Below are 15,555 nucleotides of genomic sequence, written 5' to 3' on the forward strand. Positions count from 1 at the left end.
TTTTTTTTTTGAGATGGAGTCTCGCTCTGTCGCCCAGGCTGGAGTGCAGTAGCGCGATCTCGGCTCACTGCAAGCTCTGCCTCCCGGGTTCACGCCATTCTCCTGCCTCAGCCTCCCGAGTAGCTGGGACTACAGGCGCCCGCCACAGCACCCGGCTAATTTTTTGTATTTTTAGTAGAGACAGGGTTTCACTGTGTTAGCCAGGATGGTCTCGATCTCCTGACCTCGTGATCCGCCTGCCTCGGCCTCCCAAAGTGCTGGGATTACAGGCGTGAGCCACCGCGCCCGGTGAGACTTTCCATTTTTCTTTTTTTTTTTTTTTTTTTTTTTTGAGACGGAGTCTGGCTCTGTCGCCCAGGCTGGAGTGCAGTGGCGCGATCTCGGCTCACTGCAAGCTCCGCCTCCCGGGCTTACGCCATTCTCCTGCCTCAGCCTCCCGAGTAGCTGGGACCACAGGCGCCCGCCATCTCGCCCGGCTAGTTTTTTGTATTTTTTAGTAGAGACGGGGTTTCACCGTGTTCGCCAGGATGGTCTCGATCTCCTGACCTCGTGATCCGCCCGTCTCGGCCTCCCAAAGTGCTGGGATTACAGGCTTGAGCCACCGCGCCCGGCCGAGACTTTCCATTTTTCTAATGTAGCAACCCTGTAAGGTTGTTTTCACTCTACAGATGAGCAGGTTTTGGCTGGGTAGGGTTGACGAATTGGCCTGGGGTCAGAGAGCTGACTTGTAGGGACTGGAGCAGCGGTTTGGGCCCAGCCTGTCTTGCTGCAGCATCAGTGCTCTCGCCACTCACTCAGCAGGAGAGTACATTCAGCATTTATTTAGAAATTGGATCCTTTCTTTCAGACATGTAAGAATGAAGAAGTTTTCTAGCACAAGGCTTCTAGGATCTTAAAGACTGGTAATTCCTGTAGCTTCTCATATTTGTGAACTGCCAGTTGAATATGGTACTTAAGTTTTTGCTCATGCATCTTGATGTAAGTTATACAAAATAAAATGGAGTTACTTTGCTATTTTAACTAATCTTTTAGATGTAGTTTAAAATGTAGCACTGACAACTATACCTTAGGCTTACGAATGTAGGAGCCTTGTTTAAAATGTTACATGTAAGCCGGAGTGGGGTCTTTATAATTGCCATAAGTTATTGATAGATGAAATGGGTCTATAGTCTTTTTTCCCCTTTGATCTTTTATAGAAATGTTTCCAAGTGAATTTCTGTTTCTGTTCCTCTTCAGTGAGTTGTTCTTCCTTCATTGAAAGTCCATAGGCAATTGGAACTTTTGTGAAGTTGGTTGTACAGGAGCATATGTGACTACAACTTGTTCTGTTAGGGGCTAACATCCAAAATACATTACTGCCCCGAGACTGCAATCAGATTAGAGAGCCTACTTGTTAATTCCTGCTGATTATGTTTGCTTCTAATTCTTTGCAGTGAGGTAAAGCTTTATGATCTGTGGCATGGTGAGAACAAAGAATTTTCTAAATGTAAAATGCAGTTGTGTCGAGCAATTAGAAATTGTCCATAATTGTAATGGCCAACAACATACATTTTCCCCCTTTTCTTACCAAAAAGTGGCTTAAGGTGTACATTGCTGTACCTCCATTGGTTGTTCTCCTTTTAAATTTGTTGTAAAATCCTTTTAGGCATAAGATAAGGCCTATTATCTTCTGTATCTTATCAGTATTGTATATATACTGATATATTGTATATATACTGGGCGCAGAGTTCTCTGTGCTTTTTACTGTTAAAATACCATCCGATGAAATGTTAAGGAATTGCTCCTTCTTAAAAATGTGTATTTATCTATTAGCCGGTTTTATGATGTTCTGTTGGGCACTAGGCATGCATTAAATTGCATGGTTAGACTGATTCGGAGTAATTTCATTTTAGAGGAATATGTGCCAATTCTTTTTCCTCTCCAAAAGGCATGGTTTCAGAGCATGGCCCTGTGCCTAATGTTAATTCCATAAGGCTCCTTTGTTATGTTCCCCACCCCCTACCACACGCCCGCAACTGGCCTCTGCCATGAGGAAGATGTGTGCCTATAATCAGGCATTTCTTTGCTTTAGGGTTATTTGTCATTTCAGACAGCATGGACTTTTGAGAACAGGCTTAAGTTGGGGAAGGCAGGGTTACATAAACTGTATTCATTGTTAAATATTTGCTTCCAGGGAAGGTGAAAAATGCTTTGTACTTTTTCCTTTGGCTTTTTTCCTTCAAAAGAGCTTGTCATGCAACAACAAAAAGTGGCCAAAGGCAGAGAAAACTCTTCTCTTTTCCATGTTGGTTTGTTTTTATTGTAAGACAAACCTTTCATGTTTTATTGTTATGAAGTCTAAACCTGGCCTAGAGGTGCCAATCTTTAGTGGAAACAGCTGCAGAGTTGGTGTCCCCTGATCAGGTGGGACTTCTTTGAAGCAACATGTTGCCTTTTAAAAGAGAATTGTGCATGTGAGAACTTGAATCTGTAAAACTCATCAGCGGTTCCACCATTGTTTATCTTGTAAGTAACTGAGATAGCTAACTCTAAGTAAAACATTGCAATTAAAAATCACTTTCTGAATTATTTTTTTCTGAAGAGAATAGTCTTATTACTTTTTGTCTTAAAAATACAGAAATGAGGGAAAAATCACCCTTAAGAATTGAAGATACAGCAGCCCAGCTGAACTAAGACCATAGAGCACATTCTTTGATAACTCCTTTTTGCTGGTCTGAACTGTTTATTTTTACTTCATATTTATACTTGCAGATAAATGCCTATAATAGGAACAAAACTGGGTGGTTGGGCATATATCTGAATTCTAGAGATTAAAGATTTTGATTTTCTGCTTGATATTGATTGATGTGAAAGCATTGCTCGTCTTTTTGATTGAGTGGTACTGTTAGCAATGGAGTTGGCATCATTCTTGGTCTACTGCTAGGAAAAGTTGAGCATCAGATAGCTTTTTCTCCTTGGGGGAAAATAGAAGAGACAGGCGTGGAGTCAGAGGGACAAGAAAAATGCTGAAATATTTTCCTTTGGGGCTTTTGATTTCTTTGCCAAAAAATTGCCTCCAGATGGAGAAGAGCAAAAGCTCTGATTGTAAGCCATTATGTTTTTACTGGCCTATCTCCCCATTCCATTGCCTGGTTTGGAATCTGTAAGCCAGTCCAAATCCTTTACCTCATTTTCTAGTACCAATTTACTGTCTTACTCATCTTCCAGCTGCAAGGAGTGAGGCAAATCGCCTTAAAATTGAACCTGTATCATTTTATAAGCCAAGCAACAGCAGCATCTTGCCAAGGAATATCAGTATCAATGGCTTCCATGTCCCTGAGGTTCTTGAATCACACCTACCAGGTCGTCGTCTTGTGTCTGTGACTTGTGCGGTAGGATTAGTCTGGGAATGAATTTAACAGGCCCTTTCGGCTTTGTGAAGACTTGTTACTACCCGGGTTGTCTAGCATTCTGAGCTGTATGGGGAGCACAGTCATGTTTTGGCTGTTATTTCACTGGCAGTGGAAATCTTGACATTCCAATTTCCCTTGAGGGGTAGTAATTGTTTAGGGGTTGAAACTCTAGAGGAATCCAACGTCTGGACATGGCAGATACAGTATCATTGAGTCTGGCAGACTTGAGCCCGGATCACTGTGCCGCAACTAACTAAACATCCTCGGGCAAGTCATTTTCTTCATCTGCGGCTCTTGAGGGACGTCTTTTTCCTCTGCCTAGATATTCTGGCTTGTGTGATAGCGCAGCCTTTAGGAATTGTTCTGGATTACTGCTTTTTATCTTCCTCCAAGTGCGGAGGTGGCAAGGGAGCGCCCTGTTGGCACTATCTCCTGTTTTGGCTGTGATATCCCTCTTTGAGGTTGGTAGGAGACCCCAGGATGCTGGAGGCCACTTGCCAGCAGTGTAGAGAGGGTCGACTCCCTGCCCCACATCCCGCAACTTGTCTAGAGAGAACAGGGAGTCAAGTTTTTATTTCCTGTTGGGCAGGAGAACCAAAGGCATCAGTAAAACCTCTGACAAATAAAGACAGTTAGAAATTAGAAAATTAGTTCTCTACCAAATTATTAAAGAAAATCTGTTTTACGATGTGCACATTTAAGAAATGTTAATGTTAGCTTTGTGAAGTTACTGCTATGAGATTGATCATGTCTTTTCTCCCTCTTTGTAGGTACGGGTTTTGGATTAGGAATTGTTTTCTCACTTACCTTCTTTAAAAGTAAGTGTCACTCTGTCTTTTCAACATAATGTCGTAGTGTATACATATATGTAGCAGGGACACTTCCAGAGGACACATTGGAACCCATCAAATTGTGGGTTGTCAACCCATCCATTTATGGGGTTAGGTAGCCCATTATAAAATGAATTAGATAAAGAATGTGGACTTGAAAGAGGTCAAAATGGGTTGGGCATTTCCAGCATTCCCCTGGGCACTGAGGCAGGGTGCCTGTTATCCTAAATATGGTATCATTGCAGAAGCCTGTACTTGATGCCAGTGAGTCATTTGGCCAAGTCTGCATGCTCAGATATTTCTAATTAATTGTAATTTTTTTCTAGAGGAAGTGAAAATGAGAATCTTGCTGTTAATAGAAACAAGTAGACCAAACACATACTTCTTGGTCAAAAATTCTCCTAAGCAAAGGGCAGGCAATATTATTTTCATTCTGTGGAAGAACTTCTGAAGTTTGGATACTGAATAGATGCCGAGGGATCCTTTTGACCTCTTTCTGTGAAGACCAGTAGGAAATACTTGACTAGAGAATCATAATTAACACATAGTGCTGATATGAAAGAATCACTTACAGAGTGGCTTATGTAAACCCCATGACTTACTACTATAATCAAAGCATGTAAATATCGGTAAAATGCTTACATCTTTTTAGAATTCATGCATCTTACTGGCTAAGATATTAGTTAAACTGAGCAGATGATTAGAACTGATATAGAAAAGTTAAAAGATTTATCTACTGTTTTCATATTTTACTACTTTTTTTTTTTTTTTGAGACAGAGTCTTGCTCTGTCGCCAGGCTGGAATGCAATGGTGCGATCTCAGCTCACTGCAACCTCCGCCTCCCTGGTTCAAGCAATTCCCCTGCTTCAGCCTCCCAAGTAGCTGGGATTACAGGCACGCACCACCATGCCCGGCTAATTTTTTGTATCTTAGTAGAGATGGGGTTTCACCATGTTGGCTAAGACGGTCTCAATCTCCTGACCTCGTGATCTGCCCACCTCGGCCTCCCAAAGTGCTGGGATTACTGGCATGAGCCACCGCACCCAGCCTTTACTACTTATTTTTCCTCAAACTTATCAGCATAGGCACTTAACAAGTATTTGCTAAACAAGTAACTTCACTAATTTACACCTCTTTTTTGGGGCCATTGTGAAACATTGATAAAAATGTATGGTTATGATAGTCATTAGTATGATGCATGTTGAATCCTAAGTAAATGTATTTAAGAGGATGGGGAGCTTTATCTTCTCTTAATAGTTCCCTATTGGGATTTTCCCTTTTCTGCTCACTAGGAAGAATGTGGCCATTAGCCTTCGGTTCTGGCATGGGATTAGGAATGGCTTACTCCAACTGTCAGCATGATTTCCAGGCTCCATATCTTCTACACGGAAAATATGTCAAAGTATGTACAGAATATATATTTGTCTTTCTTTCAGAAGAAAAAGATTTCTCCTGAGCCCCTGAAGAATTCTTTAGACTGTATGTAATGAGTAAACCATGTGTGTCATTGTGGCACCACTCTGAGATGCTAATTGCTCTTTGGCCTCCAGTGATGTCATCACTGCTTTGGTGCTAAAGTCTCCCCTGTGCCTTCAGATGCATATGTGTGTTCAGATACATACTCATGTGCTAGCTGATTGGAATTAAGGAACCTGCTTGAACGTTTATCATCAATGGTAAGGTAGATTGTGTTAACTATCTGTAAGTAGCACTTTTCGTTGAAGATCTGAGTGCCCTATAAACATCTCACATATACTTAAGCTAAACCCAGAGACTTCCGGGACTCAGCCATGATTCTGCTTTTTATTAATTTATTTTATTTTTTTGAGATGGAGCCTTGCTTTGTTGCCCAAGTTGGAATGCAGTGGCACCATCTCGGCTCACTGCAACCTCTGCCTCCCGGGTTCAAGCAATTCTCCTGCCTCAGCTTCCCGAGTAGCTGGGATTACAGGTGCCTGCCACCACGCCCGGCTAATTTTGTATTTTAGTAGAGATGGAGTTTCACCATGTTGGCCAGGCTATGGTTCTGCTTTTTAACTGAAGAAGGCAGTCTCGACTGTAAGTGTCACATGATTCCGCTGAAGTCCTGCCTTCAGATGGATTTTTATTTTTATTTTATTTAATTTATTTATTTATTTTGGAGGGATGGAGTATCACTCTGCCACCAAGACTGGAGTGCAGTGACGTAATCTTGGTTCACTGCAACCTCGGCCTCCCAGGTTCAAGTGATTCTCCTGCCTCAGCCTCCCGAGTAGCTGGGATTACAGGCACGAGCCACCCATGCCCGGCTAATTTTGGTATTTTTAGTAGAGGCAGGGTTTCACCGTATTGGCCAGGCTGGTCTCGAACTTCTGACCTCAGGTGATCCACCCGCCTTGGCCTCCCAAAGTGCTGGGATTATAGGTGTGAGCCACCGCGCGTGGCCTTCAGGTGGATTTTTAATGCTGCACACAAGTTGGAAACTTCTTACCCACACCTCCAGAGGGAAGAGGGCGGCAGGCTTCCTCAGGGCTTCATGTGTAGCAGTCTTCCTTACTCGATGATTAGTTACTATGGGGTTTAAATGACAGGAACATTGGAGGCTGGTGCCCAAGGACAGAGGTGGCACTTATTTTGTATTTCCAGGACCTGAAACAAAATAGGCACTCAAATAAATGTAAAATGAATGAACGAAGTAAATTATTCTATTAGAGGTAAGTGCTGATGGCCTCAGGCTTACCAAGGCATAACCTTTGTAGCAGCACAATTCTCAGTGAACAGCTTCACATTCCCTGCATGCACAGAAGCCTCAGCTTTCCAGGTTACTCTTGGGCTAGAATCACTGTGAATGGGGCAGCAGCTGGGCCAGTGGAAAGGGCACAGAAGCCAGGAGACCTGGGTGCAAGCCTGTCACTTGCTTCCTGTGTAATCTTAAGTTGTTTCACTTCTGAGCTTCCATTTTTCCTCCATAAAATGAGGGTAATAATTTCTACCTATAGTGTGGTTGTGAGATTTACACACGAAAATGTTTTTAAGCTGTGAAGTGCTAAATATATAGAAACATTGGTTGTTGTAGATGAGGCCAGCGCAAAAAGGGTGATTGACTTGTCCATTGTTCCACTGTAATAACAAATAGAGTGGAAAATGTGGTGCAAATGCATGTCCTAATTTTAGTCAGGAGCTGTGGCCACAAGGGCCACCAAATCTGAAGTTGCAGTATCCTGCCACGGCCCTGCACCTGCCATTTTAGAACCTGCTCACACCGTCAGCTGCCTGCAGCCAGCCCATGGGTGCTGGAGAGATGGGAGGAGCGGAGCCATCTCTGCGCCAAACCAAGAGTGAGGTCATCACAGGGACTGTGACTGTGCAAGAAGAGGCGCCGCTGCGTGGCACTGAAGCCGGCAGCCAGCCTTTTCCACCGCTCCCTGGCTCCTCACTTTCCTGGCACCAGAGCTGATTGTGGGGAGAAACAAAAGGAGCAGAGAGAGAACCTTCAGGTCTTTTGCTTAAAACATTTCCATTGTTCCAAACTGCGTTGTCAGGGATAATGGCTCGGGGTGATTGTATGCATATTATGTATTTAATGACTGGGAGTTCCTGTGGAAAATATTGCTCCATTTTTTACATTTGTGTGTCCTGCTCCAAAATGGCCTTGTAACTGTATCTGAACTGGAGTCTCTGCCTTGATGTTGTCATCCTCCATTCCCTGAAAAATGGAGGAAAATCCCAACTTGGGCTTATTCAGTGTCATCCTATTATGATAACTGCCTCTTGAGTGCCTGATCTGCCCCCAAGACCATCCTGGGTGCTTTATCATTAATAGTCTTTCCCTCTAGACCTGCCAGTGGATTTGTGAGAGATGTTACTATCCTCATTCAGCTGATGAGAAAGCCGACTCTTACCGGGGTTGAGAAACTTGGCAAGGCCATGTAGTTCGTAGGCTGGTTAGAACCATGCTCTCCCGCTCCCCTGGGACGCCTTTGTCAGGTTTTAGTAATCGTTATCCAGGTCATGATGGTTTGGCCCTGTTTCACTCATTTCCCACTCTTCTTCCTGTAAGATTGGGGCCAGGGGGCACTCTTAGAAACCTGGGTGGGGTGTACATAGTCCTGTTGTGATACAGTTTTAATGTAAACAGTGTGATCAGGTTTTGGCCTCTGGCTCTTTGGGTCTGACCTGATACAGCAATTAGAGAGGGTTGTCAGAACGCCGCGTTAAGTTTTAAGCTCAGTGTCCTTGCTTTACAGGAGCAGGAGCAGTGACTTCACCTGAGAACATCCCAGCGGGAGGACAAGAGAAATCATGTTTATTCCTCAGGAATACTGAAGTGCCCTGGAGTAAGCTGCCATTCTTCTGTAACAATGTTATCAGTGATGCTTTAAACTCCAGCACCTGGTTATGTATTTGAAACCAAGTCTGTTTCTTGTTTTGTATTTTCTCTCTGGAAGTTGTAAGGAGGTGGTCTTAAATAAATTAAACAAAAATAGGAAGCCCATTGCATGGCCTTAGTTTCTTCACCGTTGGTCTCTGAGCTTGAGGAGGACTGTGTGTGAACTGCCGGCAGCTGTAGCCACCTGCTCACAGCCCCTCTGAGAACCCCCTGAAACCAGTCTTTGGGTATTCCTTCCCACTTGCCCCCTCATGCGTAGTTTTCAGAACTGCTTCCGCCTCGTAATCAGAAGTTGAAGATTGCTGCTGCATGGCCTGATGGAGATGACTGATGTCTCAAGGCGCCTTTCGTTCTGTGGCAACTCTTCATGTGTTCTCACCTGGGGACCTGGCAGGGTACATCTCAGCTGTGCCTACCGAGAGGCGGTCCCACTGCTGCTGTATTAGCAGGGGAGGAATCCTGGCTGTGTGGATGGCCCACTCCACTGAAGTCAAGTCCTGCAGCTTCATAGAGTTTGAGACAGTCCAAGCTTCAGCTCTGGAGGGCGGAGGAAAGCTCATGGCATACCCACCCGGCCGGAGGGGCCCGTTTGGGGTTAACTTTGTCTTCACGTAGCAGCTGAGGTTTGAGGACAAACCCCTTTGAGTTTGTTCCTGTGGTTTCACTTGAACCAGGGATGCTAGATGCAAAAGTCATATTTTAGCAATTTCTTCAGACGATATACAGAACCCCAGAGCTCAGCCTTTCTTATTTCTTTCTCCTTAACATAGAAGTAAGACAAGCAGAGCCCGATCTCACTTGCCCCTGTATCCTGTAAATGTTGATTGAGCATCTACTGTAAGCTAGACACTCTTGTAAGCAGCAGAGATAAATGGATAAAAAGACACAGGCTTCTGCCTTCAAGGAGCTTAGAGTCTGATGGAAAGACAGACATGCAAACACACCTCTGAAAGAAGTGTTTTAATGGAGAGGAAAGGTGTAGGCAAAGTACTGAAAACGAAGGAGAAGGAGCAACTACGTCTCCTTAGCATGGCCCCACAGGCGATGGAATGCCTGCACTGAGACCCAAAGTTGACTGGGAATCCCAAACAGAAGGAGGGTAGCCTCTGTGTTTGCTCAGGATCATGTAATGCATATTATAGCTGGGAAATCGCAAGTAGTTCAGGATAGCCAGGGTGTGCAGGGGCAGGGAAGAGGCATGGAGGGGGAGGCTGGGCAGTAGGGTACAACTCATGTCTGACTCCAGTTCTGGAACATTGATTAGACCTTAGTTCTTACAAGTGCTATAGTGAGTACATTCAGGGTAGCAAATACCCTCCCTCAGCCTCCCCACTCCCTTTTCCAGAAAGTTCTGCTAGGCTCTGCCCTATAAACTGTCCAGGCTTCTCTGCCTTCTGGGCTTGTTTTCCTCTTTGGGTCATCTGAAGTCCAAAGATGGGCTTAGCCCTAGACTGGAAGTCTCAGCCATGGCTTGTCATTGCTGCTTGGCTGTTTTTCACTTGGTCCGCTTCATTCCATGATGAAGGCAACCCATGTAATTGAAAGAAAAATAATGTACAACCTGTTTCATCCCTTCCACTTGTTTTCTTCCTATTTGCTTTATTTATTTATTTTTGACATGGAGTTTCTGCTCTTGTTGCCCAGGCTGGAGTGCAATGGGGCGATCTCGGCTCACTGCAACCTCTACTTCCTGGGTTCAAGCGGTTCTCCTGCCTCAGCCTCCCGAGTAGCTGGGATTACAGGCATGCACCACCACACCCAGCTAATTTTTTATTTTTAGTAGAGACAGTGTTTCTCCATGTTGGTCAGGCTGGTCTCAAACTCCCGACCTCAGGTGATCCTCCCGCCTTGGCCTCCCAAAGTGTTGGGATTACAGGCGTGAGCCACTGCACCCGGCCTCCTGTTTGCTTTAAAAGTATTTTCCTGGCCAGGCGTGGAGGTTCACACCTGTAATCCCAGCACTTTGGGAGGTCGAGGCGGGCGGATCACGAGGTCAAGAGATCGAGACCATCCTGGCCAACATGGTAAAACCCGTCTCTACTAAAAATATAAAAGTCAACCGGGCATGGTGGTGCACACCAGTAGTCCCAGCTATTCAGGAGGCTGAGGCAGGAGAATCATTTGAACCCGGGAGGCAGAGGTTGCGGTGAGCCGAGATCGCGCCACTGCACTCCAGCCCGGCAACAGAGTGAGAATCTGTCTCAAAAAAAGCATTTTCCTTCCCCAATTTTTCTGTCATTTTCCCATCTTCAGGCAGAGAGAAGAATAACATGCCCCCTTCCAAAAACGACAAAACATAAGGTGACCACAAATTCCCTAGACACGTCAGAAAAATAAGGAGTGGAGAGGGACATTGGAATGAAAGTTCTCTATCTCATTAGCTGTTAGGTTTTAGGCATTTATTTGGATGGATCTCTTTGGCATCTTGGAAGCACCACTGAAGTGCTCTGAGAAAGGGGTCAGCTGCCTGAGGGAATAGTTCTGGACAGAGGCCACAGGAAGCACTGGCCAGTTGCTTTAGTTCTAGAGAGCTTTGTATTCCCGCCTTGTCGCCGTTAGCAGAGGCTGGCCCAAGGCACACACGATCCTGTCCCCACTCCCTGCCCCCATCTCAGATCAACCTTCAGAAAGTCCTGGCTTGTTGGCAAAGGCGCACATTCTGTGTTACTCTTAAGTTTCATTAGAAATTCAAGTCCTCTGGGGCCCTGTTCCCTTGTGGGCTTGTGCAACTGACTTTGTTTCTTGTCTGCCTTTCTGGAACCAAATCCAAGGAAATTCATGGGTTTGGGGAGACAGCGATGGGAACCCAGCGGGGCACAGGATGCTAGGATAAAGCTGTGGCGCCCCAAAAGTGGCCTGCTCTGCCAACATACATAAATACATACAGTCTGAGCTTGACACTGTATAATTTGGCCCGGAACAATATGTATTTTGAGCTCATTTAGGTGAATGACTTTGGCATTCCAAGTACCCACCAGGGGAGCCTTTATCAGGCTGCATTTGCCTTATGCAGAAGTATGCCTTTGTTCCGAGAAATGGCCTCAGAACACACTGTTGAGCTGTCTCCTTTAGTGAGTGTCATCCTCTCATCCATTTCAAAAGATGGCAGATGCCGTCTCGAAGTCCTGCTTGTAGGAAATGCAGGGGTTGGGAATGGAGATGAAGATCTAGTTTTTTGCTTTTAGTTTTCCCAAACCTCACTGTTTACATTTTTAAAAAATGTAACCAAGCCATAATTGCATTTTGCTTGTCGTGGTTCGATCTGATTGTATTGTTGAAGGACTATTTTTGAACCTGTCCAAATAAACTCTGCAAAGTATTTCCACAAGGATGTGACTCCATGGCGCTCGGACAGCCTTCATCCTGAATGGTACTGAGACACAAATGGTTTCCTGTTGCGTGCTTTCTAATTACCTAAATGCAAACGGGGTGGAAGGGAGAAAGTGGAAATTCTAAGTACCAAAAGGAATGTTACATTTAGAATAATAAGCTCATCTGGAAGCTATCACCACTTTTTTCTTTAAGCGCGCTGCAAGCATCGCTTCCCCTTGGACACCAAAGCATGGGATTGGGGTAAAGACAGACCGGGGCAGGAGCAGGGGAGAAACCCCATGTCTAACGAACGGCCTCTGTGTGGAACAAGAGTGAGAGTCAGTGACAACTGTTCTGCTGTCAAGTGCCTTGACAGAGAGGAACCAAGGGAGAGGCAGGGCTGTAAATAATTTGGAATCAGGGGACTGGATCTAAGTTCCTACTCTACCACTTATTTGCCAGGTGACCACGAGGAGTTTCCATAACCTAAGGGGTTGTTGCAGGCTGGGCGCAATGGATCACACCTGTAACCCCAGCAATTTGGGAGGCTGAGGCAGGTGGATTGCTTGAGCCCAGGAGTTCCAGACTAGCCTGGGCAACATAGCAGGACCCCATCTCTACAAAAAACACAAAAATTAGCCAGGGATGGTGGCATGCACCTGTAGTCCCAGATACTTGGGAGGCTGAGGAGGGAAGATCACTTGAGCTCAGGAGGTTGAGGCTGCAGTGAGCCATGATCATGCCACTACACTTCAGTCTGGGTGACAAGAGTGAAACCCTGTCTTAAAAAACAAATGAAAAACCACACACACGCACACAAAGTTATTTACTGAGCACATGGTCTTTGAGCTAGGCTAGGAAGGGAGAAGGGGAAAAGACACTGAAAAAGAACTCTAGGAGCTTCCACCCAGGTAGGAACATAGAACTATTACTGGGCATTTGCATTCAGGATAATTGGCTTCAATTGTTTGACCCTCACTTAAGGAGTTCAGAGCCAGAAGGTGGAGGTGGAGGAAGATGTCAAGAATTCTTGAAGGAGGTGTGGGCAGGTGATGAATCTTTAACAGGGAAGAAATTGGGGCTAGAAAAAAGGAGCTCATTATCAACTGTCAATCACATCATCTTTATTCCTGGTCTATCCAGTTTGAGCTAGGCAGAACATATATCACGAGACTTAACGTTTTACCAAGCTTATGATAGAAGTACTATTATCCTCGTTTTATGGATGAAGAAACAGATTTTGGAAGGGCAAATTAACGTGCCCAATGACAAGAAGGTGAGACGATGCAGGTGGAATCTGAACCTGATTCCGGAGGCCAGACTCTTATCTACTTTCTATGCTGGTCAAAAGCTGTTTAAAGTGGGGAGGGTCATTTCAAAGGAAAGCAGTTTGATCCAGTTTAAACCTGATTTGAGCTACTTAAACTAGTTGAAATGGATCAGAGCCAGTTCATTGAGTTTAAATTAGTAAGAATAAGTTGATCCAATTTGAAGTCAGCTGTATTTGTTTAAAAAAATAATTCCTATGTCTATTAATCAGAAACATAATTATCAATCAGAGCTTTGGGTCAGTGTTGCTGATGAGTTTGGCTAAGTCCTTGCAAATGTAAGAAAGCATCATGACATTTTATTGGAGTAGGCATCTTAAAATCTAAACACTTTTCAATTAGATAATTAGATTTTTTTCTTTGTTTTTTTTTTTTTTTTTTTTTTTTTTGAGACAGGGTCTTACTCTGTTGCCCACGTTAAAGTGCAGTGGAGGAATTTTGGCCCACTGCAACCTTGATATCCAGGGCTCAGGTGATCCTCCCACCTCGGCCTCCTGAGTAGCTGGGCCTGCAGGTGCACGCCACCATGCCTGGCTAATTTTTGTATTTTTTGTAGAGACGGGGTTTCACCATGTTCCCCAGGCTGGTCTTGAACTCCTGGGCTCAAGCGATCCACCTGCCTCCGCCTCCCAGAGTGCTGGGATTACAGGTATGAACAACTGCATCTGGCCCTAAATTTATTCTTTCTTATTACGTGGCATCCTATGAGAAAGAACTTTCCCTTCTCCCTCATTTATTTAGTCATTTATCTATATCAGTATGAACTCATGGATTCTCGTTTTATTCAACTGATTACAATCCATTATTATTAATATTTAACTCAAATTGTCTAGATTTGTCCAGTAGGATCTCTTTCAAATGGTATCTGTATCCGTTTGACATATCCATTCCATTCTTTGAACACGAGCTATTGCAGACTCTTCTTGTATTTGCCCCACCCAGCCTTGGAATCAGCAATTTCTCCAAGGAGCCCTGGTTCCATTGAGTGGCGAGTGGTAGTTAGAAACCAAGCTCTCTAGGTATCCTTGTTGCTGTTGGTGTGCCATTGCTTAGACACACCAAAAGCTTTGTCCACCTCTTAGCCGACATAGCTAGAAAATATGTGTGTCTATGTGTGTGTGTGTATGTGACCTTGAGTTCATGCTATATCTTAAGTCTAAAACCTAGGATTTAGTCTAGCCTTCCTGCCATCCATATTTGTAACTCCCTTATCTAATAGTGAGAAATGTGGCTCTAGGGATTTGATTTTGAAGGAGCAGTATCTATAAATTAGGTCTAGTTGGCTTCTGTGTGTGTGTATATGAGTATAAATGTGCTGTGATTCCCTCTCCAGTCTCTCCGTCTTTGTCTATCTGCACATGTACATGTCTTTCAGTTTCCATCACTCTTTGCCCTCTAGCTTTTCTGCTGTCTGTATCTCTGATTGTGATCAAGACCTAGAGTACTTTTTTATTTTTATTTTTGAGACACAGTCTTCTCCCTGTCATCTAGGCTGGAGTGCAGTGGTGTGATCTCAGCTCACTGCAACCTCCGCCTCCCGGGTTCAAGCTATTCTCCTGTCTCAGCCTCCCGACTAGCTGGAATTACAGGAGCCTGCCACCACACCTGGCTAATTTTTGTATTTTTAGTAGAAACGGGATTTTGCCATGTTGGCCAGGCTGGTCTTTTTTTTTTTTTTTTTTTTTTTTTTGAGACGGAGTCTCGCTCTGTCGCCCAGGCTGCGGTGCAGTGGCCAGATCTCAGCTCACTGCAAGTTCCGCCTCCCGGGTTTACGCTATTCTCCTGCCTCAGCCTCCCGACTAGCTGGGACTACAGGCGCCCGCCAACTCGCCCGGCTAGTTTTTTTTTTGTATTTTTTAGTAGAGACGGGGTTTCACCGTTCACCATGTTAGCCAGGATGGTCTCGATCTCCTGACCTCGTGATCCGCCTGTCTCGGCCTCCCAAAGTGCTGGGATTACAAGCTTGAGCCACCGCGCCCGGCCTACCAGGCTGGTCTTAAACTCCCAACCTCAGGTAATCCGCCCGCCTAGGCCTCCCGAAGTGCTGGAATTACAGGCGTGAGCCACCTCGCCCAGCCTAGAGTACATTTTTATTATAATAGTTATGGAATAGTTTTATTCTTACTATTTTTCAGTTAGGTAGTTGAGTTTAATGTTTTTTATATTTTTAGTTTTTATTAGTTATTATAAGTAATGTTTGCTGTAGTTTTAAAGCCCTTAAATTAACTTCCTTTTTAAGTGGGTGGCTCTGACTGACTGATCCTTCCATGGGTCAGTGACTTTGAATCAGAAGAAAGGCTTCCCCAAATTCTTACTATAGAGC

At 44.5% G+C, this 15,555-nt stretch overlaps 1 protein-coding gene across 2 annotated transcripts in view; it reads left to right on the forward strand.

The window, feature by feature from the left end:
- MINOS1 (mitochondrial inner membrane organizing system 1) overlaps positions 1-8,697 on the forward strand; it is a 32,448-nt gene extending 23,751 nt beyond the window's left edge. The window contains exons 2-5 of one of the 2 annotated variants that reach the window (XM_025385485.1): positions 4,163-4,210; positions 5,516-5,625; positions 7,453-7,699; positions 8,450-8,688. In XM_025385485.1, the coding sequence (XP_025241270.1) occupies positions 4,163-4,210; positions 5,516-5,625; positions 7,453-7,659 (365 nt within the window). In that variant the 3' untranslated portion in view covers positions 7,660-7,699; positions 8,450-8,688. Of the gene's footprint in view, positions 1-4,162; positions 4,211-5,515; positions 5,626-7,452; positions 7,700-8,449 lie in introns of both variants that reach the window. The other variant, XM_025385492.1, reaches the window with a different exon arrangement.
- The last annotated feature ends 6,858 nt before the right edge of the window (positions 8,698-15,555 follow it).

The sequence above is a fragment of the Theropithecus gelada genome, chromosome 1, assembly GCF_003255815.1.
Source record: "Theropithecus gelada isolate Dixy chromosome 1, Tgel_1.0, whole genome shotgun sequence".
Classification (NCBI taxonomy): Eukaryota; Metazoa; Chordata; class Mammalia; order Primates; family Cercopithecidae; genus Theropithecus; species Theropithecus gelada.